Consider the following 27578-nt stretch of genomic DNA (forward strand, 5'->3'; position numbering starts at 1 on the left):
TGTATATATATATTCATTAGCAATTGATAATTCATAATTAACCCTACTTGGTAATTAGTTGGTTGTATAAACTGATTTGACTAAGGTAGCATGTTGCATTAACTAGTTTGGTAACTATGAAGTTGTTGTTAATAATAACTCTGTATTAATTGTTTCAATGTATGAACTAGATAATAACCAAAATGGTAACATCAAAAAGCTCTTATTATGAGCTTTTTTGAAAAGTGCATTTTGAGCCCAAAAACTCATTTAAAAAGATCAAATAAGTTTTTTGTACAACGGTATACACGATTAACATTAAGGCTAATTTTAAATAGGATCTTGCTAATGAACGTCTTTTGGGGCATTGGATAAGCATTTAAAATATTACTTAAAGTGGTATTAATTTGGCGAAAAGCATGACAAAATCAAGCGTCGATCGGTGTAATTAATGTTCATTTTTAATTTAATCCTTCTACTTTTAGCTAGCTTATCCAACGCCCCAGGGGCGTTCGTTAGCTTTTGCCTTTTAAATAATATAAACTTTTAGGGAGCGATTAGTATGAATAACATAACCGAAATGAAAAGGAAACAAATAAAAGGGTAGAAAGGAATTATTTATCTATTACCTTTTCATTTGTTTACATGGTTTAACCATAAAAAGAAATTACGTTATCTAACTTTTTTTTTTCTTTTTGTTTGACTTGAGGAGAATAAGGGTATTTATTACTTTAGACTTTAGAGAGGTAACAAATAGATGTAAACCATTACCCTTAGATAATGGTAATTATTATCCAAACCTTTTAACCAAATATTTGATAACGATAATGACTTAATTGAAGCCATATTCAAATTTACTCTGTATTAAAAAAAAAGAATATTTTGCTTAAAATCACCTTTTAAATATATTTTTTTGCATATAACCACCTTTTAAAAAAAATGTTGCAAAAGACCACCAATTTTAAAATTTTTGTTGCAAAATACCACTTTTTAAGCCAAATTTATCAATTATTTTACATTGAAATGGTGGTAATTTGCAACAAAAATTTTTAAATTGGTGGTCTTTTGCAACATATTTTTTAAAAGGTGGTTATATGCAAAAAAATAAGATTTAAAATGTGGTTTTTTGCAAAATTTTCTAAAAAATAAAAAATTACCAAACATGCTCTTTAACAACTAAACATAATACTTAGAAGAACATAAGAGTAAGAACGAATGAATATAAATCCTAAAAGCAAAAATGAACATGTAGTTGAAATACTTAGAAGAACATAAGACTATAAGAGTAAGAGCGAATGAATATAAATCCTTTGGCCCTGTTTGGTAGTAAGGTTATTGGGGGTATATTAGTTTATTTGACTAACTTTAGCTGATTGACTAGTCAAACAAGCTAATACAAGTGTTTGGTAGTAAGCTTATTGAAAGGGCTAACTGAAAGCTAGCTGAAAGCTGAAACTGATTGAGTTAGCTGATTTTGACTAGCTGATTTTATTAACTGATTTGACTAACTTATTGTATTAACTGATTATATAAAAGTGTTTGGTAAATAGCTGATAGCTTAAAGGTGATTGAGTATATGAAATGACCAATAAGCTAATTGTGGGGTAGGTAGTTTAGATAGGATTTTAAATTAAATGAGGTTATAAGTGTCATTTCACAATAATTAATGAATAAGCTAATTGAAAAAGCTCCTAAAATGAGCTTTTTCAAAAAGAGCTTATTTAGTGGAATAAACCCTTTCAATAAGCTTATTACCAAACACTTGTATTAGCTTGTTTGACTAGTCAATCAGCTATAGTTAGTCAAATAAGCTAATATACCCCCAATAAGCTTACTACCAAACAGGGCCAAAGTATTATTACATAGTTCAAAACTAAATAACATAGATTGTTATGTTAACTCGTGCTTTGTTAATAAAAACTAACCACTGACTATGGGTGTCAATTCGAATAATCGGATTGGGTCTGATATGATCGGGCCAGGTCGGCTAAATTTTTAAAGTTAAATCATACTAAATTGTTATGTCCACGCGAGTCCAAATCTAAATCGGATATTTTTTAGATCGGTTTCGAATCGGGTTGGGTCGGGTGACACCTGAGCATATGTGACTCCAATCAAGTCTATTGTAATTTATACAATTTGTAAAGTACTCCTATCTAATTGCCACCACCGTACTAGTGACTCTACAGTCAATTTCAATGTGATTATTGTCATCCCTTTTCTAAAGCGAAAATACCTAACTAAAGTGTAAAAGGTGAAAGGAAGAATAGAAAAACAAAACAGCTGAAGAAAAGCTAAAAGCACACCAATTTGAGAGTTGAGAGTTGAGACTAGAAAAAACCAAAAACTACGACCTAACCCACCGTTTTCGCTTTCATTCATATTTTGGCGTAATTTCCCAACCACCAATTTTCAATGGGCTCACTCTCCCACAGGATTTGGGTTCAACCCACTTTGGTTTCTAGCTATTTTTTTGGTGGCTGGTTAGTCGCAAATATCTTTTGTTTTAGTGGTGCAAATCTAGATAAGTTGATAACCTTAAATTCTTTTAATAACCTCTAATATTTTGATATTTTGTGATTTTTTTGATGGGACCTTAAAGGATGATTATAGATTGTACATGAAATTTGAGGGGACAAAATTCAATCACCTAGTTTTATCCAAAAAAAATTTGGACGCTTCACCCATTATTTTGGACCTTGTAATATAAATCCAATTTAGATAAATCTATCTAGATCCAAGTTGTTCTAAAATTAGATGTCATGATTTTGATGCAAATTGAACCAAAATGATGTAACTCGTATAAATAAAATACGTGTATGCATTTTTTCTACTTTTTTTTTTATATATTAAAATATAGTTCATCATATATTATTCCTAAGAAACATTGACATGTAAGATCGTGTTAGTTAGTTTTGTTTCATATTATACTTTTCAATTCTAATATTAAATTTTAATGCTCCACGATTTTTTATTGGCCATTTAAAAAATGTATTGGACAAATATGAAAATAAAAGTGATGTATTTAAGACAAATGGATGGAAGAAGTGTATTTCATGCAAGAATACATGAGGTATGCATTTCTAGAATAGTTTCCACTCAACTACTTCTATATAAGATACTCAAATCTTTTAGTTCATAATTTATTTAATAATTTAACAAATAAAAGGTTTCAAAAAAAGTACAAAATAATTTTAATATGAATAATAAATAAATATGAAGTAAATTGTTTTTTAAAAACTGAATTATCAATAGTATGCTATCCAAAGATATATGAATGGTAAAATAAGAAGGATATTACTTTTGAAAAAGATGTACATAAAATTTGAAGTACTTATTCAAAGCCAACAAATCTTAGTTTTATTTGTTAGGGGTGTTAAATACCGCCAACAAAAGGATTAAAACCGTCAATATTTATTGTGAATGGACAACCATGTCCTTAGTATTTCACCACTATCTTTCCTCTTGTCACCAATCACTAACACCTTGACTCCACCACCCTAATCGGCGATGACCACCACCACCACACTCACCGGCGACGACGACCACCACTCTGACCAGCGACGACCACCACCATCCCCTCAATGACGACCCACCACCTTCCCTCGTCGGCGACAAGGTGGTGGTATTTTTTTTTTTTACTTTCAGCAATCGTACCAATCGGAGCCCAAAACCGGTTACTGGCCACAGTAATCGATTTTGGGATCCGGCTACAATGGAAACCGGTTATCGCAGTTGCCGAAAATAATAAAAATTTCCACCTTTCCGCGAGCGAGGGAAAGTGGTGGATCTTCATAGAGGGGGATGTGATGGGTCGTTATAAAGGGTGATGTATGTGGTGGGTTGCCGGTCAGGGTGGTGGTGGTCTTTGCCGGTCGGAAGGGATGGTGGTTTGCCAGGGAGTATAAGGGGTGGTGTAGTAGTAAGGGCATGGTTGTCCATTTACACCAAATGATGGCGGTGGTGATTATTTCGGCCGGCGGTGTTTAGCAATTCACTTTTCCTCTTAGGAAGAACATCTTCAAATGTTCAAGTCACCTAATTATTCAAATATGAAATTAATTAAATTATAAATAAAATTATCCTTATCAACCATTTTAAAAATTTATTTTTCCATAACTATTTGGCCAGGGGTCGTTTGGTTTGCATGGGGTAAACGAAATGGGATAAACAAAGATAATCAAAGAGAATGGAATGAACCCTTTCCATGTAGTATATTGTTTGTTTTAAAAAAAAACAAAGAGAATCACCACCACCACCACCACACAACCCCTCATTCCTACTTCTCTAGCCACTCCACCGCATAGCCATGGCCTCACCAACTCTCGCCACCCGTCTTCAAACCTCCCCCGCCCCTTTCGTCCTCTGAAAACCTTCCCTCGTCCACGAAAACCCCTAGAAAACCGTCAGTTGTACCTTCCCCTATCCTCGAAACCTTGGTTTAATTTCGAGGGTAGGGAAAGGGACGTTGGATGGTTTTAAGAGGAAGAGCATGGTTTTCTAGGGTTTTTCGTGGGCAGGGAAAGGTTTTCCAAGAGCGGGAGGTATTTTCAAGGGGAGGGGGAGGTGTGACGAGTTTCGTTGAGCTGGGGGATAGAGGGAGGTGCGACGGTTTCAGGCGAGGAGTGGGGGAGGTGCGGCGAGTTCCGACAAGGTGGTTGTTCAATTTAGTGGGGGTAACTGGGTAAGGAAGTGGCTGGTGTGTGTAGTGGTAGCTTAGGAAAGTGAGTGGAAAAGGCTAGGGGTGGGGAATCAATGTAGAATGGTTTTCGGTGAAGTAAAAAATAAAATGGGTAAAGGAAATGAAAGAAGTGACAAACAAACATTAACAAAGGGAATGAGGCATGTTCATTTCCTTTCTCTTTGATTAAACCCCAACCAAACGACCCTTTAGTCTAGTAAAATACCTTAGCTTGAAAAAAAATGACACTGCATATTCTAAATAAATTTTCAAACACCTGTCTACCATATATTCTTTATCACCACAAATGGCTATGTTTAGTTCACACGATTTGATCTAATATAATTTGTTCTTATCAATCTGATTTCTAAATTTGATTTGTACGACCTGATTTGTACAATAATTAGTTGAATAAAAAATTATCAAATGAGTAGGGACATCTAGGGTTGTCAAAAACATACCCGACCCGAAAGGTTTACTTGAAAGTTGAAACCGAACTGTTTTCGAACTGGTTGGACCCGGGTATTTTTTATCTGAATCTGATCTGGAGTCGACTCGACGTTATCTCGAAACCGTTTCCACCTGGTAATTTATGATCCAAACCCAATTTGAAATCAACTCATATTTAAACCGAAACCAATAAGACTCGATAATATAAGATCTGAATTCGATCTAGCCGAAATGAAATCTACCTGAAACCATTTAGACCCGAAAAAATACCAATTTTTACCCGACCTTTAATTATCCGATTTGAAACTTACCATGACCCAATTAAAACCGACCTGAAATTACTCATAATTCAATTAAACCCAACTTGTTTCTAAACATAACTTTTTATTCTATCCTGAAATCAAATTCTTTACCACTATACATTCGTGGTAGAGAATGATTGACGGCTCAACCTTGGAATCATATATCCTTACATTTGAGTTACGTTGTTTGATGAAATCTTTCTAAAGTCAACATTCAAGTTGTGAATTGTAGAATTTGTAGAGAGAACAAAGAAGGGAGTCATAGAAAGGAATAATAATCGATTAATTGATGCGGAGTACTATAATAAAATGGTAATACATAAATAAATAAATAGTAACAATTGAGATACCACAAAAGTAAGGCAAAGCAATAAGAATATGTTTGAATCGAGTCAACATTATAGGAATAGTACATTGGTCGATGTATTAGTGAATTAATCCATGATTTTAAGACTCTAAAGTAAAAAATATCCTATATTATCATTATATACCATAAAATATACTTCCAAAAATGTATAAAATTTGAAATTTATAATATAAATATGTATATATGATATATTAATGTGATTAGGTGTGTTATATTCATCTGATTTTGACGAATATGTATTTATTTCAGCTTAATTGAACTTCTAAATTTATATAAAACAATTCTAAATTTATTTGAATTTATACAAACGTATCTAAAATTATCTAAACTCATACTCCGTATCAATTTGAAACTATTTGAATTTATTGAAGTTAGCTGAAATCATTTGAATTTATATGAAAATATCATAATTATATGAAATAATGTGAACATATATTAATTTATCTTAATGTATATGAAATTATTCGAACTTATATGAATTTATTTAAACTAATGTGAATTTATCTGAACTAATATGAATTTGTATAAACTTATCTAAAATTATATGATATTATCGATCTGAACTTAGGGCCTGCTCACTTCAAATTAATTTCAGTTCATTTCAATTCAACTCCAATCAGTTTAGTTCAACTCTAATCAGTTCAGTTCATTTGAATTCAGCTCCTAACTAGATGAAGCCCGTGCGATGAACGATTTATTAGTATTTTTTTAAAAAAATATTTTTCATATTTATGTGATTTTTTTTTTATTATATTAGCTTTAAAATATTAGATAAAATTTCTAATCTCAAAAGATAATATTTTGTATTTAATTAATTTAAACTTTAAAATTTCATTCGCCAATTTTGCTAACGTGGCATTTGAATTATTTAATTGTAAAATAAATTAATAATTTCTTATTTAATTGGCTACAACTTAAATTCAAAATCCTACATGGCGCGCTAAAAAAAATAATCCTACGTGGCTCTCTAAAAACTCGGGGAAAAACTCCCCTTTATATATATACTAGTTTTGTGCCCGTGCGATGCCCGGGTTGTTTATTAAATTTTGAGATAAATTTTTAATGTATATGTCAAATTTCAAAATTTATCTCTAATACAAAATAAGTTAGGAATTGATGTTGTTTTGTGACAGTTTAAACTATGTAATAGGCATGTAAATGGTTAATAATAATATTGGTATTTTTTAGAGTTATAATCTAATTTTTTTTGAATAAAATTATAATTCAATTTATACATATGAAATATTGGTATCTTTATCGAAAACAAAACTCTTAACTAACAATTTTATCCTAAAATTCTATCCAAATTTGATTGAAAATAGAATTATAAACTAATTTTTTTCATCCTATGAAGTCTATTTAAATATATCCAACGTGACGCGACACTTGGCGAAAAGTTCGAATGCTAAGTGTCGTCGGCAAAAAGTTCGAATGCTAAGTGTCGGCGTCTCGTGGCCTGACTAAAAGTTTAACTTTATATATTAGTTATATGATATTAGATTAGATTTCCCAAATTCATATTATTCGACCCAATATCGAAACTAAAGTTTTATAAGTGAGAATGAGCTAATAATCGAAGCAACCACATTCAAATTTTAACTGGAACTGAAGTGATTTGAACCAAGATCTAACTGAATTCAAAATGACACGATCCAAAGTCAAATAAATTCACTTTGACCCAAATAAACCCAATAAAATCCGGATATGAGTTCATCTTAACTCGATATGGCACGACTTGAATTTGACTCGACCCAATTCAATTTGTATCCGACCATATTTGAACTCAACTATAACCCGAATCTGATGAAGCTCAACCCGATTTGATTTGGTTTGTAAGATTAAAATGACCATCATTACCCGACCCAAACGTCCCAATCCATCGTGGGTCAACCCAAACTCCATCTGGATACCCGATTTAACACCTCTACGATCATCAGATTCATATTAATATGTGCTTTACAAATACGAAATTTTTATACTGTAACTTTGTATATTACCAGAAATAAAGATATTTAACTATAAATTGTCATTAGATAATTATTGCTGAGATAAGTTTACTATCCTTATTGTCACCAAACCAACGACAACAACGTTAACCTTCACTTATTTCACAATCTTACTTGTGCAATTGTGCATTCTATTTCTCAATTAAAATCTTTAACCACATTCAAATAAGAAAAGATAAACATTACCAGATAAATATTTTTGTATGCTAAATTTAGTTTATATTAATTTTAGTTTAGTAAAAATAATTTTAATTCAGTAAAAACAATTCACAAACTTTAAAAAAAATCGGGTGTACAATAATTATTATATATCCATTATAAAGATAGCCTAAAGTGTTCAAAAGTTACCCTAATGTGCATAAAAGTAACCCAATACAAATAAAAATTGTAAGATTTTAAAGTTACTCTTACACTGCTCGATGACTCGATGTACACTAATATTAATGTAAACCGGGTGTTTACAAAAGTTTTTTAAAATAATTTCAGTTCAACAAAAATAAGATAAATAATCGAGGTGTTCGTATAAACTAAATATGTCCTAATAAAAATGAAGAGTTAAATATTTTTAGGAATCAAAGCTTAAAATATCACCAAACCTCAAATTCTCACCTAACTCTAGTAAATCCTTTTTCATCTAAATAATTAGATTTCCTCCAAAAATATGCTATGCAAACCCCTAAACATAGAGAGTGTACCTCACCAACCCCTAAAATAATTAAAGAAAATAAGTCAAAAATTAAAGTGAGAGGACACTTTTGGGTACAATTAAAATAATAGCCGCCTTAAAATACACAGAAATTAATTTCGTGGAGAAGAATTCAAATACGGGTCAAACACAAAACGGGTCATCCACACCCAACAAACAGTTTCTTGAGGAACAATTCAAAAACGGGTCAAATATTCGGGTTATACCGATATTCTCGAGGCATCTGCGTCGATTTTCGTTTAACCAAAAGCTCCCTTATATAAATCCCACCTTTCTCCTTTCTTCTTCCTTCGTCTCCATTTCTCTCTCTGTTTCAACCTTTCTCTCTCTAAAACAAAACTCATTTTCTCTCTCTAGAATTCTCTCGCAACCATGACTGCTTACAGAGGCAAATACGCTGGTATCTTTCTCTCTTATGTAGATCTATCAGCTTGTCATTGCTTCGTTTTTTTTTTATTTTTTGTTTCGATTTGATAAATTTGTTTAGTTTGCTTTGGAATTAGATCTGATCTGTGATTTGTTTATGTCTGTTTTGGATAGATTTCTATGATTTTCTTCAAGTTTTGATGTTTTCGGTTTAGATCGACGCTAGAATCCTGGTTCTGTTGTGTTTAGTTGCAAAATATTTGCGATTTTTTTGTTATTAATTCGTCATAAATGTTAGGTTATTAGATGTTTGTAGTTGTGCTTTGTTGTTGTGATTTGCTGCTGTTTTTAATGGAACTTTTTTGAAAGTACAGTTTTTTTCAATTTTTTTTAAGCTTAATTTGCCTCAAATTGCTTAGATCTATGCATCTGAATATCTACAAATTTGACGTAAGTTTTTGGTTGATCTTATGCTTTAGATTCATTTTGAATGATTACAACAAGCCAGTTAAATGTTTTTTAAAATTTTGTATGCGAAGCTTCTCGCAGTTTGTTGATATTTGTTTTGTTTGCATTAGAGATTTGTGTTTCAGATGTATAACAGAATACTGGGTTTGTATTCTGGAATCTTGAATTATTTAAGGTTTGAAGTTGTTCCGAAGTTTGTTCTGTGTTAATTTGGATGATTTGAGGCCTCATTATTGCCACTTACATGTCTAGTTTTTTATTTTTCTTAATTCTGTGGTGATTTTGATGGAATTAATGTTCGTCTTATTCGTTTTCGAGCATTGAGTATTGATTTTGAATTTATTTTGTGTTGTCTTGAGATAGAAGCGTTCTAGGTTTGTAACACCATTAGGAAGAAATTTGAGATATGATTAGTTGAATATGTTTCAGAGGGTCATACAATTTGATCTGATGATGTTATAGGGTGTTTAAGAGTTCATATTCTATTGTGTTTGATAATTTAATTTTTTTACGTACTTAAATGTTTTACAATGTCTCCTGCCCTCTGTTAGTCTTTGTTTCCACTATTATATTGTCTTTGTGAAGTATTATATGTTTCTCTTTGAAATGTTTGAAAGGCTATAAAAGAATGTTCAAAATCTGAAAACTTTTTATTCTGTTTCAGATGAGCTCATCACCAACGCTGCCTACATTGCCACCCCCGGAAAGGGTATTCTTGCCGCTGATGAGTCAACCGGCACCATTGGAAAGCGTTTTGCCAGTATCAATGTTGAGAATGTTGAGAGCAACAGGAGAGCTCTCCGTGAGCTTCTCTTTACCACCCCTACTGCCCTTACATACCTTAGTGGAGTCATCCTTTTCGAGGAAACTCTCTACCAGAAGACTGCTGATGGTAATTTTTTTGATACATTCACAATGTATTGTACTTGTTGTATGTTAACTAGTTATTTGATGCATTTTTTTTCTCATTCAATTGATTCTATTGCTAACATGTATAATTGTGTTCCCAGGCAAGCCCTTCGTTGATGTCATGAAGGAAGGTGGTGTCCTTCCCGGAATTAAGGTTGACAAGGGTACCGTTGAGCTTGCTGGAACCAATGGTGAGACAACCACTCAGGGTCTTGATGGTCTTGGCCAACGATGTGCTCAGTACTACGCTGCTGGTGCTCGTTTCGCTAAATGGCGTGCTGTCCTCAAGATCGGCCCAACTGAGCCATCTCCCCTTGCTATCTTGGAGAACGCCAACGGTCTTGCCAGATATGCCATCATCTGCCAGGAGAATGGATTGGTCCCCATTGTCGAGCCTGAGATCTTGGTTGATGGAACCCATGACATCGACAGATGTGCTGAGGTTTCTGAGCGTGTTCTTGCAGCTTGCTACAAGGCCCTCAATGACCACCATGTTCTCCTTGAGGGTACCCTCTTGAAGCCAAACATGGTTACCCCTGGATCAGAGAGTAAGAAGGTTGCCCCTGAGGTGATTGCTGAGTACACCGTCCGTACCCTGCAGAGGACTGTTCCCCCAGCTGTTCCCGGAGTCATGTTCTTGTCTGGTGGACAGAGTGAGGAGGAAGCAACCCTCAACCTCAACGCCATGAACAAGCTTCAAACCAAGAAGCCATGGACTCTATCTTTCTCATACGGACGTGCACTTCAGCAGAGTACCTTGAAGGCATGGTCAGGCAAGGAAGAGAATGTGCCAAAGGCCCAGGAGGTCTTCCTCGCTAGGGCTAAGGCCAACTCCGAGGCTACTCTTGGTAAATACCAGGGTGGTGCTGGAGGAGCTGATGCCTCTGAGAGCCTTCACGTCAAGGACTACAAATACTAAGCCAAGTTTTGTTCGTTGTCCTGCCATCGTTTCTGCAGTAAATTTCGAGTTTTTTTTTTTACTCCCTGTGAAGGGCGCCCTAATCTTAGAAGCGGTGTGTTGCTGTCTTTAGTGACTTATTTTTCGATTTCACTTGGTTTTTAGTTTTGATGGCTATAAAAATAAAAAATTTATGCAGTAGATTTATCCTTGTGAAAAGAGGATCTTATTGTTTTTGAGATTGGTTAAAAGTGTTCACTATACAAAACAAAGTGACTTCACATCTTTTTCGATTTTGTGCTTCCTTTCATTTGCTGTTTCATTATAAATTTGGGTCGCTTTCTAACCTCTCCAATTTTAGTCGCTTTGAGGATGTTTGTTTATGCAGCAGCTTGGTGATTTCAGGAAGGATGAATTGATGCAGCTGCAATTTTACTTGTTCTATGCTGTTATCTGGTACTATTATTAAGTGGTACTTATTATTTTGTACTTGTATTTGAAAACAGTTCGTCTAGTACATACCGTCTCTAGATTTATTTGGTGATACCATAGGAGAGAAAATCTCATACATCAGCAATTCTCAGTAAGTCATTTACCCCCGGAATTATCATTTAATCCCTAGTTTGTCTAGTAAAGCTGATTCTGCATTTTACGAATGGAGCATTTTCTTATCTCTTCATATTAACCAATAACCCTCTCACTACTACTAATACTCTAATAGAGCTGGTGGTTCAGGGTAGGAGAGCCAAACCGGCAAGGCCGCAAGGGTGTCATTGATGTCATTGATAATGGGTGTGGACGTGATAGTTGGTATTAGGTAAAGTGGTGCCTGTCGTGAGTACTGAGAGAGCATGGACTCAGTTACACCCACCTCACTCCCATTTCCATTGTAAGGTACTCTAGGTAGCGTGAATGTATGGCTTCAAATTTTCTTTTAGGCCCTGTTCACCTTATTTCTACTTATTTCAGAGGTAATAAGTTCAGATAAGATAAGTTCGGAAAAAATAAATTTAGATAAGATGTGATAAAGGGTAAAAATCATGTAAATAGAATGCATCATAATCGCCACCATTGACCACCTATAGGCAAGAACTTTTAATTTATTTTCTGAATGTCTGATACATACTCCAACCCAATTACTTGCTAAAGTAAATTATTTTTTAGATTTTAGTAAATTATTAATTTTTAGTTCTGATAATCACAATAGACACAATATAATTAAGATTATACTCTAAATTTCGATGTCACTGTTAATACTTTAACCAACAAAACTAAATGATCATAGTTCTTAACTAACCTCATTCCAACCAAATTCAAATTAATCTAGTATCTCTAGTGGGCTGCATATTATTTAGTGACAACTGTGGTGGTGGTACGGTTGTACGGAATAACCAGCCCCACAACATTGAGATCCCTAACTACAACACAAGTGAAAAACTTGAAATTCAAAGATAAGCTGATAAGGTCAATTAATGGTGGGCATACAAATCTCTGGGTGGCTGGTCCATGGCCCAACATGTGGAGGCCTTTGTCATCTAATGGAGCCCTTGAAGATGAGATGCCCACCTTGCTCAATATCATACAAAATCTTTTTAACGAATTGCCCATTATCATACAAAATCTTCTTAACCAAATGGTAATTATCAATGGGGATTCTATTCTACATGTAGACCATTATTTGTTATTCTATACTTCCTCTGTTCTTTTTTTACTTGACCTGTTTCTTTTATCACGCTTGTCAATGCAAAAATTTAACGATCAATAATTTAAATTCCCCATAAGTAAAAATTATAAAAGTTATGTATTATGATAGTAATTATTGAGACGAATATAAAAAGATCATACATGAATATATTTTTCCTTATATATTATTTACAAAAGACGGTCAAAGGAGAGGTAGTGAATAGTGTAAAAGTCAAAGTGGGTCAAGTAATAAAGAACGGAGGAAGTAGTATTTTGATGAAATTTATCTTATTAATCATAACTTATCTTATATACTTCAATTCCTCCGTTTTTATTTTATTGCACCATTAGAACTTTTACACTATTCACTTCATCCTCTTTGACCACCATTTGTGATTTATCTATTAGGAAAAATATAGTTATGTGGGATCTAGTTAGATTCATATGGAAATTTTCTTTTCAAATATCAAATTTTTATAATTTTTACAAAAGTATAATTGAAGATATTTATAGCTAAAGTAATGCATTGACAAACGTGGAATTCCTCATGGTGCAATAAAAAAAGAACGGAGGAAGTATTTGAATTTAAAACTTTTTTTTTTGTGCCTTAAGCCCTTAATATTGACATATATGGATTTTGATATCAAATTGCTAAATGATACGCACAAGATATAATTTACATGTTAAGGAAACTACAAGTATAAGATATATATCCCCTTAAAACCTGGAATTCATATCATCTTCCTTTTTTGAACTTATGAACCCTCAACTTATTAGACGGCGTTGAAATCTAAATTAGTTTTCGGTAATATATCTTACCATTATCATCATATTTTATTGACACTAATAAAATTTGAAATAAGTGATAAATGGAGTGAGAACAACAAAAGGCTATGGTAATTTTTCATCATATCTTATTATATACTTCCTCTATTATTTTTTACTTGACCCGCTTTGACTTTTACACGATTCACCACCCCACCTTTGACCGTCTTTTATGAATTATACGTAAGGAAAAACATATTCATGTGATATCTTGTTAGAATCGTTTAGTACTATCACAATATATAAATTTTAAAAAATTTACTTATAGAGAATTAAAGTTATTGATGGTTAAAGTTGTGCATCGACAAGCGTGATAAAAAAAAACATGTTAAATAAAAAAAACAGAGAAAATATTTGTTAGGAGTGAGTTCAAGAGTAAAAACTATCATTTAGCCTTGTATATATAGTACATAAATGATTGTAGAGATTGTAGATGCTTTTATCACAAAACCATCAACTGTTTTTGGAGCTAAAAAAAATATTTCAAAAGTTATTAAAATCATCTTATGTAACTAATTGGTTAAACCAATTACCACAACTAGGGCCTTAATCATGCTTTTTTTACTTAGTTTAGATTGTAATCATGCTTTTCATTTATAGAACTCTTTGTAAATAAAAAATTTTAAAAAAATACTAGGGCCTTAATTCAAGGAACCTTAGTCAATTTTCCAAATAATTATAAGACTAAACATATGTTTAGTCTCCATTAATGTTGTAGCTCTATCTAAACTTATTTTAAGAATATGTTTACGGCCTATTAATCTTGTAGAACAATTTAAACTTACTTTTTCTGATACAAATTTTATAGAATTAAGATTATTGTAAATAAATAAGTAATATAATATTGAGCATAATCCGGTCAACAAAAAGCGCACAAAACTATTACATACGTACATAAATGGAAAAAGGTCATCATCATTTGGGAACAACAAAAAAGGTTGCAGAAGATTAAATATAAAAAAGGGGAAACAAAAAATGAACATACAACACATACATAAATAACACTATATCTCTTTGTCATAATATAAGCAGTGAAGTAATGAATTGAAGGAGACTGATCAACAAGTGAAGAAGCAGTAAAGCAGCAATTTGATATTTACAACAACCAAAAAAAAAAAACATAAAGTTAATAAGCTTAAGAGTAAGACAAGCTGACACAGAGTTTCCAATTTAAGGCTACTTTGAAGAGTCCAAGTTATGGGCATCAACACAACACTCTACTCTCTTCTTTCTATTTTCTTTCCTCAGTTACTTGTCATTTCATAACTTGCGTCACCTCACCTCTCATTAATTAACTAATTTACAGTTTTATATATTTACTTGTATTATTTTTGTATGTTCATATGCATCTTGTCATCTACCAAGCTTGAGTTTATTGTAAGGTCTATCTATATGCATTGAAGTATGACACGGGTTTGTTTTTTGGTCGACTAATACGGAGTAATTTTTTTTGTGGTCGATCTACTATCTAAGACCTATGTTGTATTCGATATTAACCGTCAAATATAATTTAGATCATAATTATAGTATGACTATTAGCTATGTTTATGTTAATATTGATAGATAATAGGTTAATATTATCTTGTTAATATTCTGTAAAAATATATCTTGTGTAATTAGGTTTCTCGTAATTAGGTTTGTAAACATCTATATATATCTTGTGTAATTAGGTTTCTCGTAATTAGGTTTGTAAACACCTATATGTCATTGGAAATTAATTAGGACGTTTATTGTTTACTTCTAACCTACAATGATAATGTGTGGCGAATCTAACGGTGGCTAAATTGTATGTAGCCAATCCTTCAAACTTATATTTGATGGAAGAGTTAATACAAAGAGTGGACCAAGATACAATGATAGTTGAAGCACACGAAAATTCATTCATTTAATCAATGTAAATAGCACGAAATAACATTTAGTGCATTAAAGTTTGTAATTAAAAAAGTAAAAAACAAAAGTTTGATTAGGCTTTTTTCTTGATTAGACCAAAGGAAAAATATGAGTTGATATAAAATGAATCTAAAGTGTGTGTATATTGTAAAATTGCCCGATTTTGAAACTAATGGAAGACATTGGAAGACATTTTTGATGTAACCAAACATTAGAGCTAAAAAAAGACAAGGCTCTTGCTACTAAATTGAAGAATATTCCTATAATAAAATAACCAAGTTGTAACATTTAGTCATTTGCCTTAAGAAAAATATCAGGTTTAGGATATTAAGCTATAATGGACAAATTATAATCCTTTAAAAATGTCATTTTCATTTTGGTGACTGATTATGCTATACATTCCCTTTTAGGTAACTATGGAATACTTGTTTGTGAAAATTTTATATGGACCCGAAAAAATCCCTAGACAAAGTGAAACTAACAAATGAGCAAAAGTATAACGTTGGATACATTTAGGTATAGTCGTAAAGGTGTATATAGATTTATGTCTTTATGATAAGTGTTCACTTGTTTGAGATAAGTTGACATAACATATGAGGTCTTTTTTTCATCTCTAATTCTAATTATTTACTAATTGCTGGATAAAAACCTGACCCGTCTTATATTATTTCATTCAACATGGCTAAATCTACGTAGTTTTGTCTAAATTTAATACAAGGAAGATCTAATATGATTTTGTCAAAAATCTACCTAATGTCATATTTGGTTTGATCTTCTTGTTTAAGTGAATAAGTGGGCTTAGTTTGTATTATTATTTGCAAGATCTTGTTAGATTCAATATATTTGTCTCAATGTGCATACATTTGATTTTAATAATTATTTGCTACAAATTATTCCATAATACCAAAATAAAAAATAAAAAAAAATAAATTGTTAATCTGATTCCAACCAGATTAAATTCATAAAACAAGGTGCGGTAAAGGTAATAGTACAATCAAATTAACTAACTAGCTCGACATGACTTATAAAATATGAACAGAATTGACTTGAACACCTAATAGCATGAAACCGCTATACAAAATGAATACTCCCTCTGTAATGCATCACTTTGATTTTTACACTATTTACATATCATGGTTGACTTAATTTTTTCAACTTTATAAAATAAATAATTGTTTTTATATAATATATCATTAGATTCGTCATAATGTCTAGTTTCATAACATAATTATGTCATAATTTTTACTAATTAACAATTAAAGATATTAATGGTCAAATTTGCGTCTCGACAAGTGTACCGATCAATGCAAATAAAAAAAACAAAGGAAATACTCCATATAGAGTATTATTTTTTATTTATTTTTATTAATCATCAAGCAATTATAAAACATTAGCTCAAATAATTCCTGTAAAACACTTAAATGTACATATATTAACAAATTAAAAAAAAAATAGAAGAAAAATCATGGGGATCTGTGTGTACTTAACTGTAGATGTCTCCTCATATATATAATTCAGTTTGTGTTAAGAGAGTGAGACTCAAGTTCAAAATATTTTCTCTTTTACTTACTGACTTCCTTCCCAAGGGAGAGACTGAGACTGAAACTGATACTTATACTGAGATTTTTGCAGTGTCATTTTCTTATATTTCTTTTGTTTTTATTTCTTTATTTGTCAGTCAAAAAAAAAAAAAAAAAAAAAAACATAAGCATGACATATTTTCCTATATCAGTTTGATTCACCATTAAAGTGTAAGTAAAAAAAGCTTCAGACATAACTCCAAGTTCAATAGCTTCTCTTTTACTTACTTTGCATATTAATGTTTGTTTGTTTGTTTATGATGTGCCATCATATCATATCATATAGTATACATATCCATGCATGCATGCATTATTATATTATAATGTAACATCATGCATTTATTCTCTCTTTTATTTTATTTAAAGTTTGCAGATAAAATAAATATCATAGATAGAGTCGTGTACAACAAACAATAACATAAATGTTTTTTATTTTTGTTTTGTGTGTTTGAATGAAGACTTAACATAACACTTAGTTCTGATTCAGTAAAGAATCTTCTTATCCTCTTTGTGCATCATGCCTTCATTAGCTAGCTTGTTCTAAACATTTCTGTCAAAAATTTATGATTATTATATTATTGCTCTTTTAATTTGTTAGTACTTATTATCAAATGGTCATTTGATTTGATATGTGTGTCTAGGGTTGAGATCAGATTCTAGATGATGTGTCAAGTCATGGAAATATAAATTAAATTATGGAGTACCTACCTCAATATCTTTGGGTGTTTTATTCGTTGAATTATAACTAGTAGAGGTAACAAATGAACCGGTTAATTTGACAAAGAGATTAGTCATTTGATTTGCTTTTAATTCAGTTTGGTTCAGGGTGTATTGTCAATTAGTTTAGTAAAAAAAAAAAAAAAAATACAATATAATAAGATGGTTGTCATACCAGGTTGGTTTAATTAGGAACAATTTTGTCTTGGATCGAAAATAGATCATGTATATTCTAATAGTTAGAGTTTGATTGTGATACTTTAAGTTAGATACTCAAGTATAGCACAGTTTAATTTATATGATGTAGTAACAACTAACAAGTTTATTATATGGAGTACTAATTTATAAACCATTTTTTTAAACATATACAATTCAGACTTCCTCCTTTAAATATTTTAATTTGTTTAAAATTATCTTGGAGATAAGCTTGACTATACATGGATCTATGAACTCATAAAACATAAACATCAGTGCATTCTATTTGGCATGCTAGGGTTCTTATTTACTTCAATTCCTTTATTTTCTAAGATCTTATTATTTCCATATTATTTAAGGACTTAAATCCCAACAGTTTGTCCATACATAATCTAAAGGGTCAATTAAAAAAATTTTAAAAAATAAAATTAATGAAAATAATCTAAAGAAGAGAACCATATATTGGGAATTGCACTTGAGATATCATTGTCATGTACAAAACGTTAACAGATGTTACTATGTTCTTTTCTTAAGAAAGCAAGAAGATATCTTTATTGTCTTGGGCTTGTTCTCCTTTCATGCAATACTTAATTTGTCTTCATCTTTTTGAGATGAAAGGACCTATTTTATGATTAAAGATAAATTCTAATTCAATGAACTAAGCTAAAATAAATAATCTTTATTAATTTATTTTAATGAAAAGACTATTCACTTTTTTTTTTGAATAGAAATAGACTATTCACTTCGTATTAGAATAATTGATATGGTCAAACTTGGTACACATGTCAATGCACTACTTTGACATTTATAAATATGTAGAAAAATATACTCCGTATATTAGTAAGAAATAAGAGTTATAAAAAAAGTTTATATCATACAACTTTATAAATATGCCTATTTAACAGCATACTCCATCATTATTTTATTATTACATTAAAATATAGTCAAAGTTAATATTTCGTGTATAAATAGTGAAAAAAGTCAAATGAACCAATTATTTTAAGCCTTGGAGAGTAATGGATTCAAGAACTAAACTAAACTTAAATTTGTAGAGATATCAACCTTCATTTTTAATAGGGTTGGAAAAAAACACTTCATAATAATCTTTTTCTCAAAATCCGGTGCAAGCTATAGATTTGGACAAAATGCGGCCAATATAGCATAGGACGCGCCAATTAATCTCCGTGATAAACAACTTTATTTATCACGGGCAAAAGAAAAGTAGTGATTTTGGGATATATTTCTATTTTAAGTAGCGGTTTTAAGACTTTAGGGATAAACTGTTAATTCAAATAGCAGTGTTACCCATTTTAATCGCAAAATTTACACTTTTATCCCTGTGATTAACAAAAATTTATTACTGTGATAAACTTGAATTTTCTCGATTCAACATACAAACTACCCTTTTAATACATCACCATTCAATAGAATTCCTTAAAATCAAGGACTCTTGGTTAGTCATAGAGTACCCAAGTGAGAAACAAAGAGGATTTGGACCCCAAGTGAGACAGGTCAAGGGCACTTCATGTACCTTAGTACACCTAACTTGAATAAATAATATCATAACTTGGACATAAACAAGCAAATTCCCATTGATTGAAGATTCATTGGTTCTTATATAATCTAAGTTCTCTTTACCCTCTATTTTAAGTGCCTAACTTGAACGACACATATGACAGTACTAAAATTTAACCAATGATATCTTTATTTAATTTATCAATAATTACATATTATTAAAAAAAATAAAATAATTGTTTAAACTATATGTACCTTGAGACGATTATTGTAACACTAACCGTACGTATAAGTATGTTTAATTTATGTATAAAGCACCAATGTTAGTTAAAATTGTGCATGTGAATAGTGCAAAATCCAAAAGAGCACTATTAAGAAATTGAGAGAGTAATACTTAATATTTTGAATATGGTGTTAAGTAGAAATATAAATTAGTATTGAAAAGTAAAAATTTCTTTAAAATTAACACTTACCATTTTTTTTCTATTGCAAATTAAATGTATCTTAAAATAGATATATAATTGTCTTTATGTAAAAATAGTAAATAATTTTTTTCAAAAATTTGCTATTATTTCACAAAATATATAAATATAATAGAAGAGAAGTACTATTATAAACAATTATAAAAAATTATACATTCATCATTTGTCTCATAATGTTACAATCAATTTCATTACTGATATTCTGTATAATTAAAGTTGTTGTTGCTTAAACTTAATATTTTAAAAAGTGAAGGCGACAGTTAATTAATTAGGAGTAGTAGAAGTATGCCTAAAAGACACATAGAAATAGTGTATGCCATTTCAAGATATATAATTTGAAGATCGATATCACTATTTATGACTAATACTTGTATGAGTTCTTAGTGATATAAGTGATTATTTTTAAAAGATAGCCTATCAAGTTAGATAACATGCATGCTTGCTCCAAAATTGCACATGAAACATAATTTTTTTTTAAAAAAACAACAGTCAAATTTGTTATCTTATCAGTAGTCAACATCATGTGTTGGAGAAAGCAGAACTGTTTTGCTTGTCTAAACATTCAATAGTTTTCCAGATGGAGTAACTAAATATGCAGGTCACAACTTCTATAAGCTAAACACTTTACATATAAACAGAAATAGAATTAAAACAAAATACTTTTATATTATGATATAATAATTAAACCAAAAATAAAATAAAATAAAATAAAGATGACAACCACCTTGATCTTTAATTCTACACCTTAATCATTGAGATTATCCCTAAATCATAGCCATATTTCCGGTTTAATGATGGATATAAGATATGCACAAAATCAAACAAAAAAAAGTCTAGATAAAAACCAATAATTTCCTACTAAAAATGATGACTTCTGAGTAATCATTAATAAGCACATTATAATCAAACAACATTCAAATAATATACATACACTAATTAATTAATAAATAAAAGCTTAAGTTAGACTAATTACTTGCATTTGCTTCAAAAAAAAAAGACTAATTACTTGCATACCCAAACTGATGATGTTGTCCTTCCAAATGGTATTGCTCAAATCCCATTGCCTCTCTAGCTAGCTAGCTACCACTCTCAACTTTCCTACAAATCAAATTAGAAAATTTCATAATTTTAAAAAGAAAAAGAAAAAAAGAAAGAAAAAAAAAATACTAGTCATCTTCATCCCCATCTCAAACTCTGCCTAGCTAGCTAATTAATTAATCACTCAAAATTAAGGGAAAGATTTAAGCACACTGATTTCCACCCTGATTGAGCTTCAACCCATAATTAGAACTATCCCAACCAAGGCTGCCCTCGCCGTCGCTGAGAAAAAACCTCAGGCAGCTATCATTCATCACACCACCACCAGCACCAACAGTACTACTACTAGCATTAACATTAACATTAGCATTAGCATTGGAGTTATGAGACGAAGGCGACGATGTTGATCCCTCATTAAGTTGAAGCCTAGGCTCATTAATCTCACAATTATTACTAAAACCTCCTAATCCCATGTGATTCATGTATAATATTCCACCACCATTATGATTACAATTACTATTATTAGTATTATTATTAGTACTAGTGTTGTTTTTATGATTACTAACCTCTCCATAATTCTCCTTCCTTTTCTTGTTACCATCATCCCTAATAATAATGTTGTTGTCCTTCTCTTGAAAATACTTGTTAAGACTATCCCATTTTTCTTTGCATACACTTGCACTCCTATCATACCCCAAATAAGCCATCTTTGCAGCAATATCTTCCCACAAAACCTCCTCTGAGAACCCACATTGTTGAAACCTCGATTCCATGCTCGTTCGAAGTTGTATAAGCCTCGTCACCTCCGTCTCTAGCCATTGATGATGGGTGTTATCATGGATCCCTACGCGGCAATGATGTTCATTGCCGCGATGGTGGTGGTGGTGGTTACGATGATCAATATCACTAACAACTTCTTTCTCCCTACTGTTTGTCAACTTCTCTAAGGCGGTCATAAGGGCTGAATCCCGGGCCTCGATCCAAGCCCGTTCACTAGCCCAAAACTTATGTTCCCTCTCCATTCTTTCAGCTTCTTGCTTCCTCCACTCTTCCTCCCTTTCCATCCTCTCTCTTTCTCTACTATCCAATGTTTTCATCATCTTCTCGAGCCAAGCTTCTTGCTTCTCCATTATCTTCCTCATTTGATAGTCAATAAACTCCTTCACTTTCGCCTTCCAATTCCGCTTCCCTCTCTTCTTCTTCTTAGATTCATCACTTTCTATCGAACCCCCTACCTCATTATCCGAGGATGAGGTCTCATAGTCCGAGGAGTTCGAGAGGCTTACACTCGTAGTAGGCCGGTGTAGTTTCGATGATGGGACTAAAGTCTCCTGAGTGGTGTTGAAGTGAGGGACCATGTTTCCGGCTATATGATGATGCGTGTCCGGAGTTGAAGTCATTGGATGACGATGATGATGCTGAGAATTGTGCTCACCATAGAGCGCCTCGAGTTGCCGGAAAAATCTATAGTGTTTACCGTCTTGTCTACCGGCTTTCCCTTCCTTAGTCTTCTTGTAATACTTGTACAAATTCTCGAACTTTTCCCTGCATTTCTTCCCCGTCCTTTGGTATCCATGCTCCTCGGACATAATCCTACAACAATCATTCAAAAATCCAAATGATTATTTATCCATTGTTGTATATCATTAGCAAAATAAAAGCATGTTATTATATGAATCGCCTAATAGTAAAATCAAGTAAAATTTCTATATACCTCTATCAAGAATTAATTGTAACATTGACGACAGTGTAAGATGAACTGAATAGCAACGTGACAATTAAATCTAAATAGAGGTCGTAATATATAGTCGGTGTTTAATTAAAAAGGGGAGAAATTGAAGTATTGAACTAAAGATTTTAAAATATTTTTTGATGGGAATGTTTTATTAGGTGAAATGTGTAGTATAAGTGACAGACCAAATACATACAACTAAATAATATAATGATTTTGTTTTTGTAAGTACAATAAAGAATAATTTGGGGAATGTGAGAAACCCTAGCTTTGATTTTTGAGATATAAATTGACAAAAATGAAAGGGGGATGAAATCAACTTAACAGCCTAGTTTACTGACGAATTCTACTCATTACTATTATTTAAATTAGTTTTTAAGGACCACAATTTTATTCAAAAAATTCTGTTTGATAAATTTTACTTGTCATTTTCATAGAAAATCAGTTCTACTAAAAACAGCAAGTAAACACTGAAAAATGAATTTCAAAAAATTTAGCAAAAATTTGGCAAATATTTAAGCTTGAAAATAAGCTTGTTATTAGCTTGAGTATATAAAGCCAGCTGCTTTGCAAATATAAGTAAAATCAAATAGTACTATTGTAGAAAGTATTTTTTTCTTTTTTTTATAAATATTAATATTTGATTATTAAAAAAAAAAGAAAAGAAAAAAAAGAAGAGGGTTGTTACTATACCTAGCAACTTCATCCCAAAGAGGGCCTTTCTGATTAGCTTCCTTAAACTTATGATCAAGGCGAGATCGGATCTCGAGAAGTGTTAATGTTTCTTGTCTCGGCCACCTCGCAGCACCACCATCACCGACATCGAATCCACCCAAATGATTAGCAGCAGCAGTAGCAGCAGTAGTAGTAGACTCGGAATTAAAGTGTCCGGGATGATGATGATGAGTATTATTATTATTATTATTATTATTCTGGTGCAGCATGTCTGACATGCTTCGGCCCATCACCACCATCTCGTACTGCTGATGCTGCTGCTGAGGAGTGTGGTGTTGAGCAGCAGCAGCAACAGCAGTAATAGGGGGCGATAGACCCCGATGGTTGTGATGGGCCGAAAAGAGGTCGGAGGAAGGAGGAAGCGATGGAGGTGGTTGTTGTACTGGAAAAGGCGGGAATTGAGTGACCGTTGCTCGGCTAATAAACTGGCGTAGATCTGATATACCATATTGGTCTTCCATTTCCATGGATCTTTGATTTTTATGAGAGAGAAAACAATGAAATTTAGAGAAATAATAAGCGAGAGTAGCGGATCATGTCCTTCACTTGAAGGGTTATGGACCCTTGTGGTGGTGGTGGGACTTAAGAGAGAAAGGACGGTGGGACCCTCTTTTTTCTCCTTTAATTTGTTGGTTAATGCTTCATTTGTTTAGTTGATGTTTGCCAACGAACAAAGTTAACGCGACGAGCCGACGACTAATCCAAATTTCAATAAGTAAAATCCGCACAAATTAAATTATCTCCATAGTTTTATTCCTCTCAATAATTTATAATTGATCGTCTTAATGTTGTACCGTACGAGTACTCCTTTGAATTCAATTTTTTTAAAAGTAAAATGTTACTCTTGTGTACGTAATTCGATGCAAAGTTTTAATCCATTGATAACTTTAATTAGCAATTAGTAAAAATTACTCCCTTCGTCCCCAAAAGAACGACACTTTTGAGTTGATTTCGCGGGTATTAATAAAGTTAATAAAAAAAAAGTAAAAGTATATTGGTAAGATAAATTTTAATGGGGTTTACAAAAAAGTAGAAAGAGATAGTAATAAAAGTATATGGAAAAACAAAAATTTTACATGGGGAAGCTAATTTTGCATAAATATTGTTGCAAATAAGTGGGTATTTTAATGCTAATGAGTCATTCTTTTTGGGACTAAATTTAGGCCAAATGAGTCGTTCTTTCGGGGACGGATAGAGTAGTAACAATTTGACTATTATTACTAATATTCCTTCCATCTCCTTTTGATGGTCCTTATGGAAAAATTTTAGTCCCAAATTGTTCACCCCATTTGTTTTTTTCCAACAAACATTAATATTAATTTTTTTTACCAAAATTCCCTCCAATTTGCAACAATACTTGTGCAAATTTAAATTTTTTATGTAAATTTTATTTCCCAATGTACTTTAAATACTTTCTTTCTCTATTTTTTTGCATACTCAATGTCAATTTATTTTTTCAATGTACTTTAAGTATTCTTATTTGTGTTAATTAATTCCCGTGAAAAATGCCCATAAGGAACTATCAAAAAGGGATGGAAGGAGTATTGTTTAAAGTGAATTAAATGAATAATGCAAAAGGTGAAAACGTTTCACTTAAAAAACAAAAAAATACAGACAATATTAAAAGTTAAAAAAAAAAATTAAAACGAGATTCTACGTCAGTGACATAACTATGTTTTATTTTACATATGAATCACAAAATCCAATTAAAATAAAATTTGTAAATATGAATAACATTAAATTACATAGTACTTCCTTCGTTTTCTTTTACTTGCACACATTGTTTAGGCACACAGTATTATGAGGTTGATTGGTGAAAGTAATGAATGAACAATTTTTTTCAAAATGATGGTAACACTAGGACTAGAGAAGGGTTATATACTCTTAGCGCCTATTATATCTTCAGCTAATTTTCAGTTCAATTTAGTTTTGTTCTGTTCTTAATTTCCTTCTCTAATAAAATATTCAATTCAGTTCAGTTATGTTTATTTTGATTCAATTCAATTTAGCTCAGTTTAGTAAATCAGGACAGACCCTAAGTAAAAATTATTTTGATTAATTTTAGCATTGATATAATCTCGACTTTAAAATACGTGCAACAATACTACTCCGTATACTGAATATTTATAAACGGAGGAAGTATAAAAGTTTAAAGAAAATTGGAGCAATTACTGTAACTCATAAGGAGTTTTCGCTATCATTATGGTGTTGGAAACTTGGAACTGTAGTTTAGGAGGAGAGAGAAAATAAGGGTGCAAAACATAGGAATGGAGGATAGCCAATGAGGGATCGACAAATGGCAGGAAATAAGACGAAGAAGTGGAAATAGTGAGTTAGTGAGGTGATGACGCGTGTACAGTGCTTAGGATCCTGTCTTTTTGACCCGTACTAGTATTTCTCTTTCTTGAGTCGCTTCACACTCCCACTGTCGCCCATATTAATGATGTTCTCTAAATTCGGCATTTTCCATCTTATATCCCATTTTAAACATGATCATCATCATCATCATGAAATTTCTCTCTTTAGTTTATTCCCTTTAATCACTAATATTCCTTTTGGTTTTTACAAAATTTTAGTCTTATTTGCTTTGTACTTATTAGTTGGTATGCTCTTTATATTTTTGTTTTGTTTTTTTTTTTTCCACTTTAGTTATTCTTTTTAATACATCCTTTAATATAACTATAGACACCTGATTGTGTCTTTCTAAATCCAAATCAAGTGATGAATATCTTTCACGTATTTGATTATCGATTTAGGTAAAGAGTTGAAAAGTCTCGTAATTTTCCTTTAGCCTTGATCATTACTAACCTTTCCTAAAATGTTTTAATCCAAAATAATTTATTTCGTGTCCTTAAAATTATTCATTTTGTGTCCTCTATATAAAAACGTTCAAACCATTCTATTTTGGTCTATAATTAGAATCCAATAATTATGTAGTTCGAAACGGCTTTAAAAACACTTTCCAATGATATATTATAAGCCCAAATCTGTTATAATGAAGGAGTTATGACCAAAAATACTAAATCAAGCCCAAATCGAGGCTTTCCTGCAGCCCAATGACTATGTGGAGGGTCTATTAACCTTAACCTTAACCTCATTCCTAGACCAATTAGGATTTATTACAAGCTTCTAGAATCCTCTAGAATGTTGTTTTAAGTTCTATTATTAGCTTGTAGAATCTTCTTTAAAGTTCTAATTTATCATGTTTTTAAAAAGATAAAGACTTAAAACTTTATATCGGATAAAATACTTGTTTTTCAATTTTTTAATACTAATAAAATTAGAATACGTACAAAAATTTGATTAACCCAAATTGGTTGGAAGTTGGATTCCGTACGGATTCTATCTTCCGCGATGCGATACACATATCGTATCGCGATAGAATCTATTTTACTTTGAGTAAGATTATGGGTCTTTTTTGATCTTCGACCTCTATTTTTTCTTGTAAATAGAGGTCATTAATTTTCTTCCGTTTTCATTCACCAACAATCATTATCTAATCTCCTCTCTAAGCTAAAGCTTATTCTCACTTCTGTCTTATTTTCTTAGTCTAGCTTTATCCTAAACACACATCACACGCATTCTAAACACACATCCTTTGATACTTTTCTTAAATAAACACCATGCCTCCATCACGAGACTTGAATACTCCAAGCCCTTCTTGAAGTTGTCTTCGACCTCGACGTGAAAAGTTGATAATTTTGAGGGTTTGGTCCCAAATCTATATTTTAATTCTTATTTAATTTATTTGTTTGATATAATCTTTCTTGAAGTTTACTAACGTGTGTATTGTATTGATAGAAAGAGATACGAGCCATCAAAGTAAATAATTCGATTACTTATTTTTTCTTTTGATATAGAATTCAGGATTATAATATTATTTTAATTCCTAGTATCATTTTAGGATGTTTTAATGATCTCTAATATTTCTAAAATCATGTTTCTAATATCATGTTTAGGATAATGCTTGGATCTTTATTATTAGTGACATGCTAGGATTTGTTATTAATCCGTTTAGTATCATGCCTAAGATCTTGCTAATTATGTTTTGATA

At 31.6% G+C, this 27578-nt stretch overlaps 2 protein-coding genes across 2 annotated transcripts; one reads left to right on the forward strand and one right to left on the reverse strand.

Annotated features, from left to right (window-relative positions):
• Positions 1 to 8733: 8733 nt before the first annotated feature.
• LOC110709420 (fructose-bisphosphate aldolase, cytoplasmic isozyme-like) lies at positions 8734 to 11442 on the forward strand. The gene is made up of 3 exons (XM_021887645.1): positions 8734 to 8891; positions 9990 to 10217; positions 10336 to 11442. Exons 1-3 carry the CDS (start codon positions 8864 to 8866, stop codon positions 11151 to 11153), a joined length of 1074 nt encoding a protein of 357 aa, XP_021743337.1. The 5' UTR covers positions 8734 to 8863; the 3' UTR covers positions 11154 to 11442.
• Positions 11443 to 20870: 9428 nt separating this feature from the next.
• Positions 20871 to 24132, reverse strand: LOC110709421 (trihelix transcription factor PTL-like). Its single transcript, XM_021887646.1, has 2 exons — positions 23483 to 24132; positions 20871 to 22650 (listed from the first exon to the last, which is right to left on the reverse strand). The coding sequence occupies exons 1-2, from the start codon at positions 23989 to 23991 to the stop codon at positions 21261 to 21263; spliced, it is 1899 nt and encodes a 632-aa protein (XP_021743338.1). The 5' UTR covers positions 23992 to 24132; the 3' UTR covers positions 20871 to 21260.
• Between the last annotated feature and the right edge of the window lie 3446 nt (positions 24133 to 27578).

Source organism: Chenopodium quinoa, unplaced genomic scaffold (assembly GCF_001683475.1).
Source record: "Chenopodium quinoa cultivar QQ74 unplaced genomic scaffold, ASM168347v1, whole genome shotgun sequence".
NCBI classification, from domain to species: domain Eukaryota; kingdom Viridiplantae; phylum Streptophyta; class Magnoliopsida; order Caryophyllales; family Amaranthaceae; genus Chenopodium; species Chenopodium quinoa.